At 40.4% G+C, this 19,621-nt stretch overlaps 1 protein-coding gene across 8 annotated transcripts in view; it reads left to right on the top strand.

The window, feature by feature from the left end:
• Positions 1–19,621, top strand: part of EBF4 (EBF family member 4) — a 494,482-nt gene that overhangs the window by 380,296 nt on the left and 94,565 nt on the right. For all 8 annotated transcript variants that reach the window (XM_033954142.1, XM_033954133.1, XM_033954116.1 and 5 more), the window contains one exon: positions 15,188–15,276. In XM_033954142.1, the coding sequence (XP_033810033.1) occupies positions 15,188–15,276 (89 nt within the window). The remainder of the gene's footprint in view (positions 1–15,187; positions 15,277–19,621) is intronic.

Below are 19,621 nucleotides of genomic sequence, written 5' to 3'. Positions count from 1 at the left end.
CTTCGAAGGAATAAATAAACGGATGGGCAAAGGGGACCCCATAATCATCGTATACTTAGATTTCCAAGAAGCCTTTGACAAGGTACCCCATGAACGCCTACTACGGAAACTGACGAACCATGGGGTGGAAGGAGACATACACAGATGGATTAAAAATTCGTTGGCAGGTAGAAAGCAAAGGGTAAGAGTGAAGAGCCACTACTCGGACTGGAGGAGGGTCATGAGTGGTGTTCCAAAGGGTTGGTACTCGGGCCACTGCTGTTCAATGTATTTATAAATGATCTAGAAAAAGGGACGAAGTGCGAAATAATAAAATTCGCAGACGACACCAAACTGTTTAGTGGAGTTAGGACTAAAGAGGACTGCAAAGATTTACAAAGAGACCTGAATAAACTAGGAGAGTGGGCGACGAGATGGCAGATGAAGTTTAATGTAGAGAAATGTAAAGTCTTGCATGTAGGAAACAGAAACCCGAAGTACAGCTATACGATGGGAGGGCTGGTAATGGTAATGGTACCCAAGAAAAGGACCTGGGGGTAATAGTGGACAAGACAATGAAGCCGTCGGCACAGTGTGCAACGGCCTCTAAGAAGGTGAATAGAATGCTAGGTATTATCAAGAAAGGTATTACAACCAGAACAAAAGAAGTTATCCTGCCGTTATATCGGGCGATGGTGCGCTCGCATCTGGAGTACTGCATCCAATATTGGTCGCCGTACCTTAAGAAGGATATGGCGATACTCGAGAGGGTTCAGAAAAGAGCGACACTACTGATAAAAGGTATGGAAAACCTTTCATATGCTGAAAGATTAGAGAAACTGGGGCTCTTTTCCTTAGAAAAGCGGAGACTTATAGGGGACATGATAGAGATTTACAATATCATGAAGGGCATAGAGAAAGTGGAGATTCTTCAAACTTTTGAAAACTACAAGAACGAGAGGGCATTCAGAAAAGTTAAGAGGGGACAGATTCAGAACCAATGCTAGGAAGTTCTTCTTTACCCAGAGGGTGGTGGACAACTTGAATGCGCTTCCAGAGGGTGTGATAGGACAGAGTACGGTATTGGGATTCAAGAAGGGATTAGACAATTTCCTGAAAGAAAAGGGGATAGAAGGGTATAGATAGAGGATTACTATACAGGTCCAGGACCTGATGGGCAATGTGTTCCAGAGCTTAACTATTCTCTGAGTGAGAAAATATTTCCTCCTATTGGTTTTAAAAGTATTTCTTTGTAACTTCATCGAGTGTCCCTAGTCTTTGTCATTTTTGATGGAGTAAAAAAAATTGATCCACTTGTTCTACACCACTAGGATTGTAGACTTCGATCATATCTCCCCTCAGCTGTCTCTTTTTCAAGCTGAAGCTGGATCGGTAGCATGGAACGTTGCTACTCCTTGGGTTTTGGCCAGGTACTAGGGACCTTAATTGGCCACCATGAGAATGGGCTACTGGGCTTGATGGACCATTGGTCTGACCCAGTAAGGCTATTCTTACGTTCTTACAATGGAAGCAAGTAAGTTCTTGGTTTCTGCAAATCTATTGCATATTATCCTCATAAGGCATTTCATATGTTCCAAGTGGAGGCAACGTATGTTAAATGCTAAACATTTCCTCTTTTGCATGGCAGCAGTGAAGCCTAAAGTGTGTATGCAGCATGTCAGAAGCCTGCTTTCTGGGAACCTGAAACTTCTAATGGGCTAGTGGGCTTTCAGAGCTCCCAGCTCCATGCTAGAAATAATTGAGAAATAAAGTGGTTCACCCACAAAACTCTGCTCCAATCTAAACCTTACCCCCATTTGAAAAATGGTAGCTCAAACCATTGGTGAGTTATATTCCTTTCCTCCTCAGCAACTTACCCAAAGTGTAGTGACCCTCTTATTAATTAATTAATTTATGTATTTAAAACATTTCATAACCACTCTATCCAGGAGCAAATCGCTAGTGGCTTCTAGCCTGCTGGAACCATTTCTTGGCCTCTAATAGCCTCTGAATGGCCCCTTAAGGTTTCATCTCGGCATTTAAAAATTCTGCTTGGTGGGCGGGTACTAGTACTGCCTAATTCAGGGGAAAAAATTTTGATTCAATTTGGCCTATTGATTTTTTTGATTCAATTCATTTTCCTGCCCAATCAGGTGTTTTTTTTTTCAAACAGCCTGGTGGGTTTATTTTTGTAGCCTCTTCACCACCCCTTTCACCCTCTCCAACCCCACACTGGTGCTATATAAACAAAACAAACAAAGAGTTTTCCTCTCTCTGTTAGGTCCTAGCTCACACTCGCTGTCGTAGACCAGCTCTGGCAGGATACACATTTCAAATCTGACATATTGTAATCACAAAACAGAAAATAAAATACAATAATTTTTTCTACCTTTTGTTGTCTGGTCATTTTATTATTCAAGTCATGTTGGTCCCAGGCTCTGGTTTCTGTTTGTCTTCTGTTAACTCACTCACCAGGGTCTCCTGTTCATTTGGCGTTATCTTCTTTCTCTATGCTCACCATTCATCTTTCATCTCTGTACCTTCCCTTCCATTGCCATATCCAACATTTATGTTTCTTTCCCACTGCCTACCATCTTTCTTCTCTCTTTCTCTCTCCCCCTGCCTTGTGACCTGGGTCAAATCTCTCTATTCCCCTCCATGCAGCATCTCTCCCCAAATCTGCTATTCTCAACATTTTGGATCTGAGACCAGTAAGGCCATTCTTATGTTCTTGGTATCTGGCTTCCATTGTTTTTATGTCTTGGTGAAAACTTTAAACTTGCTCTTCGCTTAAGTCACCAAGGTTCTCTGGAAAGCGATCTAAGTGACTGTGCAAATAATGGACATTAACACTCATGTTACTGCCAAGTCTGTTGAAAGAGCATATCCTCTACTAATTGTGTGTGGTTGTCTGCCTTCTTGTTGCCAAGAAAGTTTTTCACAATAAGAATAAATGAAGACCAGGCACATGATTCAATTTCATTCACTGATGCTGTGAAATGTGGATAATTTATAAATAGTCTGATCTGTGGACCATCAAAAATTCCTGCCTTCAGTTTTTCCATGGCAATTCCAGGTAACATAAGTGCTATGTATTCAGTGGAAGAACCGTCTTTATTCAAAGTCTTTATAAATTGTTTCATCAGGCCTAGCTTTATATGTAGTGGTGGAAGTATGATTCTATCTCATGCTTCCAAAGGTTCATTGGTTTCAATTTGTCCTCCAACCACCATATATTCCTTCAGAGGCCAATCTTATTTTGCCCAATATTACATTACATTAGAGATTTCTATTCCGTCATTGCCTTGCGGTTCAAGGCGGATTCCAAAAGAATTACAAAAAAAGTTTGGTAATTTCTAGAGGAGATAACGAGTAGATGAGGTTGCTTTGGGGAATCGGGAAGGTATTGGGAAGTGGTATTGGGAAGTGGGAAGGAGCAAGTGGTATTAAGTCATTTGCATGAATTTCTTGAAAAGTAGATTCTTTATTTATTTTCTGAATGTTTTGTAGTCTGGGGTCATAATTACTAGATTGGAGATTTGGTTGTCGAGATTTGGTTGTCGAGTATTCATGTTTGGCTCTATTATCCCAAAGGCATATCTACTATCCCATAACTATATCTAAGAGACTAGAGTTGATCCGGTCTATCCAATGCAATTTTCTGAATCAGTGCCCCAAATAACCCCAGGAACAGGTCAAAAACCAAAGCACCAAGAATTTGTTGTTGTTGTTGTTGGCCTGCGTAATCACACTTTTGTGCTTCATGCCTTTAACTCATCCTATTAGTTCATGACATCTTTTCCTTCTAAAAATGCTTTCACTTTCATTCCTACACATCATCGCCCCCTTCATATTTCAACAGATACACACATCTTTGCTCATTTTGCATTTGTAGCTATCTGTTCATGTCTATGTTTAAAAAAATAGTTTTAAGTAGTTTTCAAGTACACAACAGTACATCACTTTGACTATTCAGACTGAAAGTTAAACATTAATAATTTTTGTTTGGAGCGTCAGATGAGGAGGAAGAGTTAAAGGGGACTTTCTCATTACTCCTTGACTACTGCTACTGCTGAGATGGTTGTGTCCTGCCATCTTGCTGTTCTCTGTGCTTTGGCTGAGCCTAAGAAGAAGGATATAGGAAGGGTGAAGTCTAGTTTGTGGACTCCAAAGGTATAAATTTGCCAAGTTCATTTGGTGTTGGTGGAACAGAGCAAGCCATCGTGTAAATGTTCACTTTCCTGTTCCATGCCACAATAAAGTTGACAAAGTAGATGCCTGTTAGAAACATAGAAACATGATGGCAGATAAAGTCCAAATGGCCCATGTAGTCTGCCCATCTGCAGTAACCATTATCTCTTCCCCTCTCTATGAGATCCCACATGCCTATCCCACACTTTCTTGAATTTAGACACAGTCTTTGTCTTCACCACTTCTTCCGGGAGACATTAACACTATACGTACTAGCATCTTTTCTGTTACGGCCCCTACCATCTGGAATTCAGCACCAAATTTTATAAGAGAAATTACATCCCTTGATAAATTTAAAAGTAACTTGAAGGCCTTTCTTTTTAAAGATGTATTCGGTGTATAATAGTCCTTCTAAAGACGGTAATGGAAATCTGTTCCTTTCCATATTTTAATCATTTTAGCTTATCTTACATTATTCTAGACTATTTATATTTTACTCCCCTTCCTTTTGTTTTGGTTCTTTTCCCTCTCTTTCTCTTTATACAAATTGTATTTCTGCCCTTCTCAATCCTGTATCGGTAAGTTAATGTTTGTCAGTGCGTTTGATTGTTTGTAGCATTATTTGTAATTTGTTTTTAACGTACATTCTTTTTATACTTTGTTTTTATATTATGTAAAACCGCTTTGAATTTTAAATAAACCCGAAACCTTGATCTACCACCCTTAGATTATTCCTGAGCTTATCACCTCTTAACGTCATCCTATGCCCTCTCATTCCAGAGCTTCCTTTCCAAATGAAAGAGACTCAACTCATGCACATTTAAACATCTCTATCATATCTCCCCTCTCCCCTTTCCTGCCTTTCCTCTAAAGTAGAAACAAAAAAAATACTGTGGAGAGGTGATGTTTCTGAGATGGACTTTATTAATATTAAAACTCGGCAAACCACATAAAAACCTCTAGGACTCAGTCTATTGAAAGCCTTGGACCCTGGACCAACACGGTCCATGTTACGACAAAATTGTCTTCCTCAGGGGTCCTATGGATAATCGTGTAATGAGTGTAATGGTATGATATTTTTGCATGAAATATCATCAGATAAATCGTGAAAATAGAGATGATCGAGAGGCCGTGCGTGCTCAATGTGGTGTTGTGCAGATGTGGAATAAAAATATGATGACTGGTGATATGTGACACTTAAATGTGTGAATGGAGCGAAAGAGAATGTGGTGAAAAAATGGTAGTGGAATAGAAGGAAATTGTAGCAACGGGCCTAAATGTGTAGTGACACTAGAAAAGAGAGATTCAGTGCACTTTCTTCCATGCAGGTGTAGTTTGTACCCTGCCAAACAGGAGCATGTGTTTAAACAACCTTAAAACGGGCAAACTAATTGTGGCTAAAAAGACCATAGAAAAAACACATAGAAAAAGGTGCGGAAAGGTAACTGTTAGTCCTAAGGTAAAAATTAGTGGATAAATAAGCCAATCCAAATTTGCTAAGTTGAAATAAAAAGTGGAAAAGAAAAATAAACTAAGAGCATGAATAAATAAGTCAATCCAAATTGGAAAATAATAAATAAGCTAAGAGCATAACATGCTTCCACTAATGCCTTTCTTCCTCACATCTGATATGATAGATTAGGGATCTGCTAAGCTATGAACTTCTCAGATATTTTCACCTTCACATGGCTAGGTTCACTAAGCTCTTATGGTAGGAACCCCCATGACTGAAAGGAAGTAACTGTGGCTCAATGAGTAAAAGCCATATGCTCATCTTCCAGAAGTCATGGGTTCAAATCCCAGCACATATTTTAATTGTGGCATTCTACCTTGCAGGTGCACCTTGATGATCTCACAATGAGGTCAGCAATGTGCAGCTGTACACCTCCATTTTCAATGAAGTAGAAGCCATGCTAAGATCTATATCTGGGTTTTTTTGTTCAGTTTTTAAGCTTTTGCAAATGAAGTTATGTATGCAATCTATATATTTTTTCATGTGCTTTCCTTGCTTTCAGTAATGAGCTGATTGGAGCACTGTTTAGTCAGAAAAAAGGTAGCTTTTTAGCAAGAAACATAAAACTGTGTTTTTTATGTGCTGTGCTTCAGTTAATAGATCTTTTCCTCTAATTAGCAAATAACATTGCTGTTTGTCCACGAAAATAGAAGGTTTGCATGCAATATATCTGTTTTGATGTGCCCTGTTTATGTGGTGCCTTATTAAATGTATTTTGAGCTTAATAAAGCAAAAATAAAAACCCAGAAAACTATGTAGCAGATCGCATTAAGGATGTCCAAAGCCTGCCTAAGTCCCGTCCATCTAACTCACGTATATCTGAAGCCCAAACTACGCTCAAAAGAAGACCTTCTTTACAATGCCTATAGGACCTAGTTTTACAATTGCTATGCAACTTGCTAGCTCACTGTGTACCACACTGATTAAACCTACAGCCTTCTACCCTAATGTTGTTGGTTCGAATCGCTGCCACTCTCTCTGATGGAAGAGAAATAAATAAAAGCATTAAAAAGATCCAACTCCCAGTATCACAATTATAATGAAAAACACCATAAAATCGCCATTCTAATAGCATCATAATAAAAAAATATTATAACATTAAGGACATTGTTTGGACATCTAACTCTCACCTAAAACCCGATTCTCTAAAGAACATCTCAAAATTTGGACATCTAAACAATGCAGAGCGTTGCTGAGTGTGATTCTACAAAGGATGCCAATCTTGGACATCCAAACCGCGCCTAACTTTAGACGCGCTTTGCAGAATCAGGGCCTAAGGGGCTGATTCTGTAAAGGGTATAGCACAAATTTCATCTCGATTGTTCATTGTTTCTATTAAAAGTCATATCATAAACATCACATTGCCACAGGTTGCTCATTGTTTTCAACACAAGGTATATTGTCCAATAACATATCATATTATTAGAACCCCTGACGAAGGCAAAGGAGCCGAAATATAGCCCGCTTAGGGTCCGCTATGTGTTGTTACCCTTGTGAGCAATAATTAGCTCGTGTAACTGTTTTTATATATGTTTTGACAATTGGAAATTCATTTTGAACAAACTTTTTAATTACCAACAGTTCCTATCACATCCGGAGACTATCGTTCCATTTTGTGTCGTTATGAATTTACCAGGTTTTTTTGGAACATGGGTCCTTCTCTTTCTCCTGTGTTGTTGCTAAATTTGTGCAAACAACATCATAGAATTAGGGAGTATAGGATGACATTTTATGTGTTTCTATGTTTTCCAAAAGTGGACTGTAGGGAGGTCATTTTAAAAAGGTTCCATGGCTTTTCCACTTACAGATATCAGCACTTTATTTATTTATTTTAACAATTTCTTCTCTGCTTAATTCTTAAGCAGATTACAATAAAACACACATAGTCAGCTACATAAAAACACATCACACCAAAGAAACATTATCACACACAAAAGCTCTACCCATGTAAATACCATGCACTGTTTGGAACAAGGCAGGTTACAGATATGTTTTGGATGAGTCAAAATACATACCTGAATTCAGTGGCGTACCTAGGGTATGTGGCACCTGGGGCCCATCATTTTTTGACAACCCCCATGTAAAAAAATATTTTTTGTAATGACCATGAAACGGAATAAATAGACAGAATAGAAACAGGCAGTGAAAATTTTCTTTTAGTGAACCTTATATAAGTAACCATTATTCCAAACATAACATAACATAAATTATGTCTGAATTGTCATGACATCAGAAGTACATATGGAGTAGTTGCAGGTGATACTTGGGACAGTTCTGATTGTGTTAGTTCGGTTTTATGTGTTTTTTTGAATAGAAGGGTTTTTATTTCTTTTTTGAAAGTTTTGTAGTCTGTGGTCGAGGTCAATAGGTTGTAGAGTTGGGAGTCGAGTGTTGCAGCTTGAATGGCTAGGAGGTTGTCAAACAGTTTTTTTCTTTTGACGTTTTTGATTGGAGGGTGTGTGAATGGTGCGTGAGTTCTCTTATGTCTGGTTGAGGTGGATTGAATTATTTAGCTGAAGAAATTAGTTACCCCCCATTCCAAACACATTAATTCTCTTCCATTTTTGTTCCCATTATAAAAAACACTGATAAGTTCCCAGAAAAAAATACATTAAAATAAGAAGTGAAAACAAAGGCCCCTACAGATGAGAACATAACATAAGAATAGCCTAACTAGGTCAGACCAATGGTTCATCATGCCAAGTAGCCCATTCTCTTGGTAGCCAATCCAGGTCACTAGTACCTGGTCAAAACCCAAAGAGTAGCAACATTCCATGCTACCGATCCAGGGCAAGCAGACACTTCCCCTATGTCTTAATAACAGACTATGGACTTTTCCTCCAGGAATTTGTCCAAATCTTTCTTAATACCAGCTACGCTATCTGCTTTTACCATAACTTCTGGGCACTTCATTTTAAAGCTTAGATCTTTCCTTCCAAACAGAGACCTTGCTAGATGTCAAATACAGCACAAGGTTACTTCACATGGAGTTAGCTATGCAGGAAATGTGAATCTCCTCATACACCCACCATATAGTGCAAAAATGTGCAAAGGTCTGTTTTTTTCTTTCTATCACTACATAGCCTAATGCCACACAAGCAGCGCTGTTACAAACATATTCTGATGGTCAATGCTAAGGTTAACAAAGTTTCCTTCCTTGGACCAGAAGGAGAAACTGACAAACCACTGGAAGCGATCCCAAAACAACTACCCAGGAACAACACCCAAAGACCCACTCAGTGTGTGAAACAGTTGAGTGGAGTGGACTAACTGGGAGGTGGAAATGGGCCCGGAGTTTGCTCAGCAGAATTTCCCATACCACCTCTTCCTCTCAACACATTGACACGCTGCCACCACCACCACACTAGGAACACCTCACTGGGTAGGCCAGCAATGCTTATAAACTTTATAAAACACATTATTATATTTTCTTATAAAGCACATATTTTAACTGAACTCTCTGACATCCTCAGCCTTTCCATTCACAAAAATAGAAGGAATTTCCTGCTGTCTCATGTCCCCAGCCTATACAAAATATTTGTTCTGCAGACCCTTCAAAAGTCTGACCAAATCCTCGTTTCACTTGCATTATAAAGTACTGAAGATGCCATCTCTCCCAGATCCTAAAGTCTAAGACAGTAGCGCAAACTAGTGCTGCCCGATTCAGGAAAAAAAAATTTGATTCGATTCAGCCTATTGAATTGGTTTTTCGATTCGATTTTCCTGCCCAATTGGGTGTTTTTTTCAAACATCCTGGTGGGTTTATTTTATAGCTTTTTCACCCCCCTTTGGCTTCTCCTAAACACACTGGCACTGTGGTGTAAATAAAATAAAGAAACAAAAAGGACTTTTCCTCTCTCTGTTAAATCCTAGCTCACGTTTGCGATCTAACACCAGTTCTGGCAGGATACACATTTCAAATCTGACATATTGTAATCACAAAACAGAAAATAAAATTAGTTTTTCTACCTTTTGTTGTCTGGTTATTTTTCAAATCTTGTTGGTCCAAGGTTCTTGTTGTCTTCTGATAACTTGCTTGCCAGGGTCTCCTTTTTTCTTCTTTCTCCATGCTAACCATCCATCTGCCATCTCTGTCCTCCCCTTCCGTTTCCCTTCCCTCCCCAGGTGGTCTGGCATCTTTCCTTTTTTCGTCCCCCCTCCACAGATCTACCTTTTCTTAACTACCTTTTCATCCAGCATCTCTCCCTCCTTCCCCACCACCCCAGGGTACACCATCTCTCCCTTTCTTTTCCCAACTACCCTCTTATCCAGTATCTCTATCCCCCCCACACCATCCCTTGTTTCCAACTTCTCTCCCTTTCTGTTTCTTCCCTCCATAAAACCCATGGTCCATCATCTCTCTCCCTCTCCTCTATTTTCAGACCCATTATTTCTTCCCACCCAAAGTCCGGCATATGCATGTCTCTTTGAATCCCCCTTCCCTCTGTGTACTTCTACACCATGGCTCCCTGAAGGCCTGTCCCCCCCTTAAAGGTCTGCATCCCACTCCTGAAGGCCTGTCTCCCCCCTTGAAGGCCTGCACCCCCCTGAAGGCCTGTCCCCCTTCCCTTGAAGGCCTGCCTGCCTGTCCCCCTTGAAGGCCTGCCTGCCTGTCCCTCTTGAAGGCCTGTCCCTCCTTTGAAGGCATGTCCCCCCTGAAGGCCTGACTCCCCCCATGAAGGCTTGTCTCCCCCTTGAAGGCCTGCATCCCCCCTGAAGGCCTGTCTCCCCCTTGAAGGCCTGCTGCCCCGCCCCACCCCAAAGGACCACTCGCCCCCCACCCCGAAGGACCGCTCATCCCCCTGGCCTTCCCGCACCATTTACCGTAGAGAATCAGCCTGCAGCAAGATCGCGATGCCAGCGATCTTTGCGCTGCTTCAGCGCTGTTTCCTCCACTGCGGTCCCGCCCCTCCTCTGATATCAGAGGAGGGGCGGGACCGCGGTGGAGGAAACAGCGCCGAAGCAGCGCAAAAATACTGGCATCGCGATCTTGCTGCAGGCTGCTTCTCTACAGTAAATGGTGCGGGGAGGCCGGGGAGGGGAAGGGGGAATCCGGACGCCAGGCGGGAGACCTGGACATCGGGGGGGGGGGAACCGGATGCCGGGGGTGGAACTGGACGCCAATTACTTCAAGGCCGGGAGCACCCCCTCAGGGCTTTCACCCGGGGCGGACCGCCCTCCCTGTCCCCCTCCCCTTGGTACACCACTACCTGAATTTCTAATTTTTCAACAGCAATACACATGTATTCTAAAAAAAAATATATATATATGAATGTTGGTATTTTCATCGGATCTGAAGCAAGTGTGTCAGTTAATTGCTTGTTTGTACCATGGGATTTGTCCAAGTGTTTGAGAAGGAAATTGTGCATACTTCTCCAGTATTTAACCCCCTTTCAGAATTTCATAAAATGAGTTATTTTGTTCAGCTCTTCAACTGGTTGATCCAGGATGTTCAGGTAAAATTCAGTATGTGCAAGACGCCTTAAGTTGTACGCGCAAATTGGTGTGCACAGCCAATTTGCACATACAACTAAATTGATTAATTGGCTTAATCAGCACATTTAATAGGCAATTGACACCTTGTAATTGATGTTAATTGGCACTAATTAAAAGTTAGCACCTCGGAACTGAAGCTAATTGGAAACCGCATTTCTATAAAAAGTGTGTGCCAGTTCCAGTGCAGGAATCTAAAAAGTGGGTGTGGCCAGGGGGAGGGGCATGGGCAGATCATGGGTGTTCCTAAAAGTAATGCGCATCGTTATAGGATATGCCAAATCCATGTACAACTTAGGTGCAGGCATTTAGGCCTAAATGTCGTTCTCAATTTTTTTGGTGCTATATGTAGAATCAGTACCTTGGAAGGTAATTTTATGATTCCCTAATCAACACATGTTTTCACATCCCTAGTTTATACCCTTGTGCTTTCTCACAGTGAAAGTATGTACCATGTAGGGCTGGCATTGGTGTGGGGGCAAACCGGGCATCTGCCCTGGGCCACACAGCTCCAGGGGGGCCCCTATGGGCCGAGATGTTCTTCCCTTTTCCCCACCTGTTTCCGAAGCCCCATCACCTGTAAAAATGCAAGGAGGTCACAGGCGTGGCATCGATTCTCTAGCACTGCCTGTAGCTCCTTGACATTGTCCCCCTGCCACAGTCTGTACCTCTCTGATGCAACTTCCTGTTTCCATTTGGGCAAACTGCAGCAGAGAAACAGTGCTGAGGAAGCCACAAGCAGCACCAGAGAATTGAGGCATATTTAATAAGAATCCTGAACTGTGATTGTTGCACTTTATTTAGGGGGTATGGTTAATGTGTAAATTAATTGAGCTTTTGGCATTTGAAGAGGATTCAAATATTATGTAATTGCAATGTAATTTGAATGCATTTTATAAATGTACTATCCATGAACTATTGTGAATGTTTTAATTGTTAACCGCTTAGTTATAGGCCGTTTAGAAATTTTAGAAATAAATAAATAAATGAAATTATTCCCCTAGGTCAGGGGTGTCAAAGTCCCTCCTCGAGGGCCCCTATCCAGTCAGGTTTTCAGGATTTCCCCAATGAATATGCATGAGATCTATTTGCATGCACTGCTTTCATTGTATGCTAATAGATCTCATGCATATTCATTGGGGAAATCCTGAAATCCCGACTGGATTGCGGCCCATGAGGGACTTTGACACCCCTGCCCTAAGTTGAAAAATTTACACTTACATGGGTAAATGTTTGCACTTATGATCCCAACTCTGAGTCATAGCAATCCTTCTTTGAGTTTCTTATGAAACAGCTATTCCCACTAGGCATGTTAGCATTTGCATGTGTATTTCCACATGTCCTTATCCATGTTTTATAAAAGGGTTTAACTGGATAGGAGAGGCTGAATTTTTTTGCGTCCTAGTTTCAATGCCATTTATCGAATTCCCTCCTTTATATTTAAATGACTGAATTTGTAAAACTGTACGTTCTTACTCCAGATGGTCTCACAAATTTGTGAACAAGTTCAGTTACCCTTATGGTATCACATATAAATTCTCAGTCCAACATCCGAGGAGTTTAGGGTGAGTCAGATGGCAGTAGCGACACTGGGGGATCCTTCATAAAGCAAGTTCATTGCAAAACATATTGGATCCGTAGCTCCCAGGTCAAACCAAAGTTGAGATGAATTTAAGTTAAGTCTGAAATTCATTGTTTTAAAAAAATATTTATATATTTATTGTTTGGACACTGAAGATTAATGGTTAAAATTTTTTTAAAGAAAAAATAATAATTAATGCATTTACACAAAGTAAGGAATATGTTATACCATAATCCCCCCAGATATAAATTTATTATCAAGGGCAGAGGAGGTGTTTCTGAGGCCTTTCTTCTATAAAAGAATATACATTTGTACAATTATGAAGTTTGATTTCTCAAATTAATATAATAAAAATTGAGGTGATTTTGTAAAACAGCACATCTTTCTGAGGGAATCAATTATGAAGCCAAGCTCCAGAACTTAAACTTTTGGTATTTTTTCTTCATGCACCCTTCAAATCCATGATCCAAATGAGCAGTTAGCCAGAGGTTATGTATGATTTGAAACAGATCTAAATCCAAGATGGAATTTCTTGTAATATAAGGGCATATTTATCACAGCTCCATAATTAGGCACCTAGATGATGTTTGATGAACACTAATTCTATAATGGCATCTGAGCACCACGATTCTGTTATAGAATATTATCATAAATCAGCATCAATGCACCTACATTTAGGCATGTCAACTTGCACTATGTCAATGGCAGGCATGTGGACACACTTAAATGTGGCACTTTAGGATGTAATCTAGAATATTCAGTAAGTTACATATGCAGATGTTGGCTCTGTATATGCCCCACTCATGCTTCTCCCCGGTGCATTTACTTGCTAAATGAATCGTGCTTGCTATTTATAGAATAGCCCTGAATAGGGTTACCATATGGCTCCAGAAAAAGGAGGGCGGATTGAGTCATCCGGGTTTTACTTCCATTGCTTTCAATGGAAGTAAAACCCAGATGTCTCAATCTGTCCTCCTTACTTCCATCACTTTTAGTGGAAGTAAAGCCCGGACGTCTCAATCCGGCCTCCTTTTTCTGGAGCCATATGGTAACCTTAGCTCTGATCCTATAAAAGATATCTAAATTTAGGCGCCAAGATTGGCACACCTAACCAATCTAGGCATCTAAATTAATTATTTAAAAAGCTTAATCAGCGCAGATAATTACCTACAACTTTCCAAGGTGCCTCCAAGAAAGTGGGAATGATTAGGAGCAGATCTTGGGTGTGTTGTGCGTGTAGACTCCTAAACAGGACTTAGATGCTAGAATAGGCCTCAAAACCCTGGCAAAAAATTGGGAGCACCTAAAGTTAGAGCAGCTACCGGCTCCTGTCTAGTTTAGGCACTGCTAGGCACAATTCTATAATAAACGTGTAATTTAAGATTGACATGCGATAAGTTCCTCGGCACCTATGTTTTAGGCACCAGTTATGAGCATAAGTATACACTTACATGTGTATGTGCTAGAATTGTATAAAATTACCTGTACCATCAGCGCATAAATTTTAAGAGGCAAGTTATAGAATGAGGGGTATGTGTGTATTGCCATTGGAAAACATGGAATACGCATGCACTCTGAAGGACTGACCTGACCATCCCCAAAACACACCCTCTTAGCATTTCTGTGTGGTACAGCTTTCATAAATAGTACCTTTACCATGTATAAATCAGCTTTTTACATGTTGAAATGGCAGGGTTACCAGATTTTCCCGAAGGAAAATCTGGGCCCATGGCCACCCCCTCAGGCCCGCCCAGTTCCGCCCCATTCCCGCCCACAGGCGGCATCCACTCATGCACATTGCGATGTGACGTCACTGCGTTGCATCTGCGCATACGCGGATGCCCCTTCCCAATGCGATTTTGACAGGAAGCTTTTCAAAAGTGCCGGGTTTTAAAAGTGCTTTTCCAAAAGTGCTGGGTTTTGAAAAGTCGTCCGGACCCCAGGACATGTCCTTGAAAAGGAGCACATGTCCGTGGAAATCTAGTAAATGGTATCTAACCTTTTAAAAATTACCTACAAAATTATTTTAATATGTTTGCAGGCAGTGAGTGTATTATGAAAATTTATTTTGAAAAGACACGTATGTATTGTTAAAGTACATGTAAAGCTGTACCAGATACCAAAATTTACTATTTAGTCAAATACGAGTAATGAAAAATAATATCAGCCAAATATGAATACTGAATATGAATAATGGACATTGAGCTTTAACATAACACATAATAAAAGAAACAACACGAAAGCAGAGATCAAGTGTTTATTTTAGTTGGATTTAGCACAGTATAGCCACAGATTACTTGTATTCAAATTTAAATCACTATTCAGTTGAATATGAATAGGATATTTGGGGCTGAATTGAAACAGATATGAATATTGCCTCACCATTGTACAAATATTGCATTAATTTCTTTTCTTTTCTGTGTTGTCAGCTCTAAATGAGCCTACAATTGACTATGGCTTCCAGAGGCTACAGAAGGTGGTCCCGAGGCATCCTGGAGATCCTGAGAGGTTACCCAAGGTAGGATAAATCTTCCTTTTTTCCCCATCCAGCCTTTGGCCTACCATAGCACAGAAAATGGTAGAAGCAACTTTAGACATGCAAAACATTGTAAAAGAAAACATTGTAAAAGAAAAATTCCTCCTCCTGTCCACAGCTGAATCATGATTTCTGAATCACGGGCTTACCAGAGGCTGTTGAAAAGTTCTCTGCCCGACCATCAAAATTGGGTCAGTCTCCATCGAGGGCTATTCACAAGTCCGGCAATTTTCCACATTTTTTGTTCTGTATTTTTCCGACAGAATGAAAAAAGTGGAAAATCACTGGATTCATAGCCCTCAATGGAGACTGTCCCAGCTTTGTTGGTTGGGCTGAGAACTTGTCAGTGGCCCCCTCGTAAACCTAAAAACTTATAAGGCAGGAAATTTCCTCACTGAACATTCCTGAGCAGGCACAACCAAACATTATTGTCTAAGGATGTGCATTTGTTAGTATGCACCAAATTGATTTAACATGCATTAACCTGTGAATTATAATTTATAGTTTATTATTTGTATTCTGCCTTTATACAAGGCAGATCACAACATCACAAATATAAATTAAAACAGGGATGTCCAAAAGGTCGATCGCAATTGACCAGTAGATCATGAAGGCAACGCGAGTCGATTGCATTGCCTTTGCATTCTACCTGCTTCCCGGCGCAGAAGCGCCGAGCCGACTAACCTTTCACACCCGATGTCAATTCTAACGTCAGAGAGGAAGTTCCAAGCCGGCCAATCGCTGCCTGGCTGGCCCAGAACTTCCTCTCCAATGTCAGAATTGATGTCGGGGGTGAAGGCTGGTCAGCCCAGTGCTTCTGCATCGGGAAGCAGGGAGAGCTTGGGGCGGCAGTGGTTTGGAGGCCTGTTCCCCGATTGCGACGGCAGTGGCTTGGTGAAGGGCAGGGAGAAAGAAAGAAAGGGGGCAGACAGGAAGACAGAAAGAAGGGGAGCAGGGAGACAGAAAGAAAGAAGGGAAACAGAAATAAAGAAAGAAAGGAGGGGACAGGGAGACAGAAAGAAAGAAAAGGGACATGGAGAGAGAAAGACAGACAGAAAGAAAGGGGGCAGGGAGACAGAAAGAAAGATGGAAAGAAAGAAGGGGGCAAGGAGAAAGAAAGGGAAGGGGGGCAGGGAGAAAGGAAGAAAAAGTTCGGGGAGGGAATGAAGTCTGGAGGAGAGGAAGCATACAGGAGGCTGAAAGAAGGGAAGAAATATTGGATGCACAGTCAGAAGAAGAAAGTGCAACCAGAGACTCATGAAATCACCAGACAATAAAAGTAGGAAAAATGATTTTATTTTCAATTTAGTGATCAAAATGTATCCGTTTTGAGAATTTATATCTGTTGTCTATATTTTGCACTATGACCTCCTTTTACTAAACCGCAATAGCAGTTTTTAGCACAGGGAGCCTATGAGTGCCGCGAGCAGCACGGGGCATTCAGCGCAACTCCCTGTGCTAAAATCCACTATCGTGGTTTAGTAAAAAGGGAAGGGGTATATTTGTCTATTTTTGTATAGTTGTTACTGAGGTGACATTGCATAGAGTCATCTGCCTTGACCTCTTTGAAAAAAACCCAGAATATAAATGATAATTCACATTTTCTCTGCATACAGTGTGCTTTGTGTTTTTTTTTTAATTTTATTGTTGGTAGATCATTTTGACTTGGTCATTTTAAAAGTAGCTCGCAAGCCCAAAAAGTGTGGGCACCCCTGATTTAAAACAATACAAAAGTAGAAAACACTCATGCATACATACATACTGCAAAACTGACAATGTAACATGCATCAATGAGAACTTCATCACATTAGTCTTTCAAAAGGGAAGATGTACTGACCATTGTGCATGCAATCGATTTACACATGTTTATAAGATATAGGGCTCCTTTAACGAAGCCGCATTAGTGGCTTTATCGCATGCACATTTTTAGCGCGCTCTAACCCCTGCGCTACCTGAAAAACTACCGCCTGCTCAAGATGAGGCAGTAGCGGCTAGCGCGGGCCAGCAAATTAGCGCGCGCTATTACGCATGTTAAACCGCTAACACGGCTTTGTAAAAGGAGCCCATAATGTGCATTAAAAACTTTTATTCAAACTGAATATGAGAAACAAACTCAAAAAACACCAAACAATTGCAAACATTTCCGGAAATCCCCCAATGCAAAAGTGTGCTTCCCTATTAATTTCACTCTGCTTCCCATCCCCCCACACGCACACACACATTTCTTTTTTATCTCCTTCTGGAAAAAAATTATTTTCCATCTAAAACTATTTCTGTCTGATTATGAGAGCTAATTTTACTCATTTGCCGAGTTCCAGGAAGCAAATCTTCTCCCTCCACCCCTTGACTCCCTGGGTTCAACTCATGCTGCGCCGATGCTTTAATTGACCTGTATCACATTTATGAAAACAGTTCTTTTATTCTCCTCTTCTAATCTTTGCTCAAGCGCAGTCTGTAAAGATTAGAGGAACCTATTCAACCAAAAACGTGTCTTCTATTGCACTTTTTTGAGAGCCTAACACAAAAAAAGCCTAAGAAACATGCTGTGCACACACATTACCAGACAATAGCTTGCAGGACAATGCAAGACACCCTCTGTTCCCATTGTACAGCATTGTCTGTGGATCTAACTCCTCCGGCCTTACCTTGATTAACTTAGGTTCCCACTTTCTAACACACTGATTTCATTTTGTTTTCAAAACCTTTAGCAAATAGAACTCAATATAGCTTGCCGGGCCTGTGCTTCCAGGCAGATTTGCTAGGGCATCATGACAGGAGTTGCCATACAGCTTATTATGAAGAATTGGAAAAATTGGGACAGGTTAAACTATAGTTTTTGGTGGGAAACACTGGGCCAAACTTATATGTTTGAACGTATGACTTCAATGCATTTGGGACATTATAAGAAGTTCAAGGAAATTTGGGACCTTTTAACAAAATTTTGTAAGAATTATTAGTTTTGTCCTTTGATTCTGCACATTCAGGACGGGTGGGTGGGAGGGGGGTATGTAATTAATTTATTATTTGATTGCAAGGCATTATTATCTTGATCATTTGCATTATATTAAGTGTTTTTACCCTTTTAGGGTGGGTGGGTGGTGATGGGGAGGGGGTTATGTATTTATTGTATCATTTCAAGGTATTGCGTGCTGTCTATTGTGTTAATTGATAATATGTTGTACTTTGTGCTGGCTTTAAAATGAATAAAGATTTAAAAAAATAAAAAATTGATTCAGGTTGGGCAGACTGGATGGACCATTCAGGTCTTTATCTGCTGTCATCTACTATGTTACATGCATATGATAAAGTCGTTTAAATACCTACGTAATGTAAATGGAAAAAAAAAAAAAGAATAATGTCATTTACGAGCCCAACTGCCATTAGTGAGGGGTAGCGATTTATAAAATCCCCAGCAAATCCAAAAACAAACACCCAGGGAAAAGGGGACTGCCAATAGAATTAATATGATAAATATTGATGTTAAATTTTTTATCATTTTTAATTTAATTAATGGACTTTCCCTCAATGTGTAAAACTCACCTATGCATTCCGCAAATGCGACTACATTTTGTTAAGACCAGATAAGATAAGAGTTTTGGTGGTTTCAGCACTTTAGTATCCCAACAACAGCTTATCATTGAGACTGATAAGTACATTATTATGAGTATTCGATTTTTGAACTTCATGTGCGGTTTGGAAAAGAAGCATGTTTATTAGTATTTGGCACTGTGAGCAAAGTTTGTCCAGTAGGAGATATTCCTAATGAATGATAAAAACTCTGATAATCACCTTCAAGACAGCGATAGCAATAGCTATTCAGCTGCTGTATGTATAGGTGAGTTTTCTATCTGAGGGAATCTCCATTAATTTAATTAAAAATGAAAAACTAATTTATCATATTATTTCTATTCGTGGTCCCTTTTCCCTGATTTTTTTTTCATGTATTTACGCACGTTTCTGACTGTATTTTTCAATTACTTAGGCTTCGGCACGGCGCCTACCGATGCCTAAATTTAGGCGCTGGTTATAGAATTTTCCCCTAGGTGCCTAACTTTAGGTACTTATCTTTTTATTCGTCAATTACAGAATCTGGCCCGAAATGGCTGCCAAGCTAGTATTCTGTAAGGGCACTCTGTACAGAGTAGCCCCAGTGTCCAACTCAGACTGATAATACAATTCATTATGGAGCCTTCTGTAAGGTGAGGTATATTATGAGCTTCCTACATCTTCAATGTGTTCTCCAGTCTTATGGGCACTTTCAGCTATCTGTACACTTTAGGGCAAATTCTATAAACAGCGTCCCAATTGTAGGCAGAGGTAGGCGTCC

Source organism: Geotrypetes seraphini, chromosome 1 (genome assembly GCF_902459505.1).
Source record: "Geotrypetes seraphini chromosome 1, aGeoSer1.1, whole genome shotgun sequence".
In the NCBI taxonomy this organism is placed as follows: domain Eukaryota; kingdom Metazoa; phylum Chordata; class Amphibia; order Gymnophiona; family Dermophiidae; genus Geotrypetes; species Geotrypetes seraphini.
This window is presented reverse-complemented; position numbering and strand designations above follow the sequence as displayed.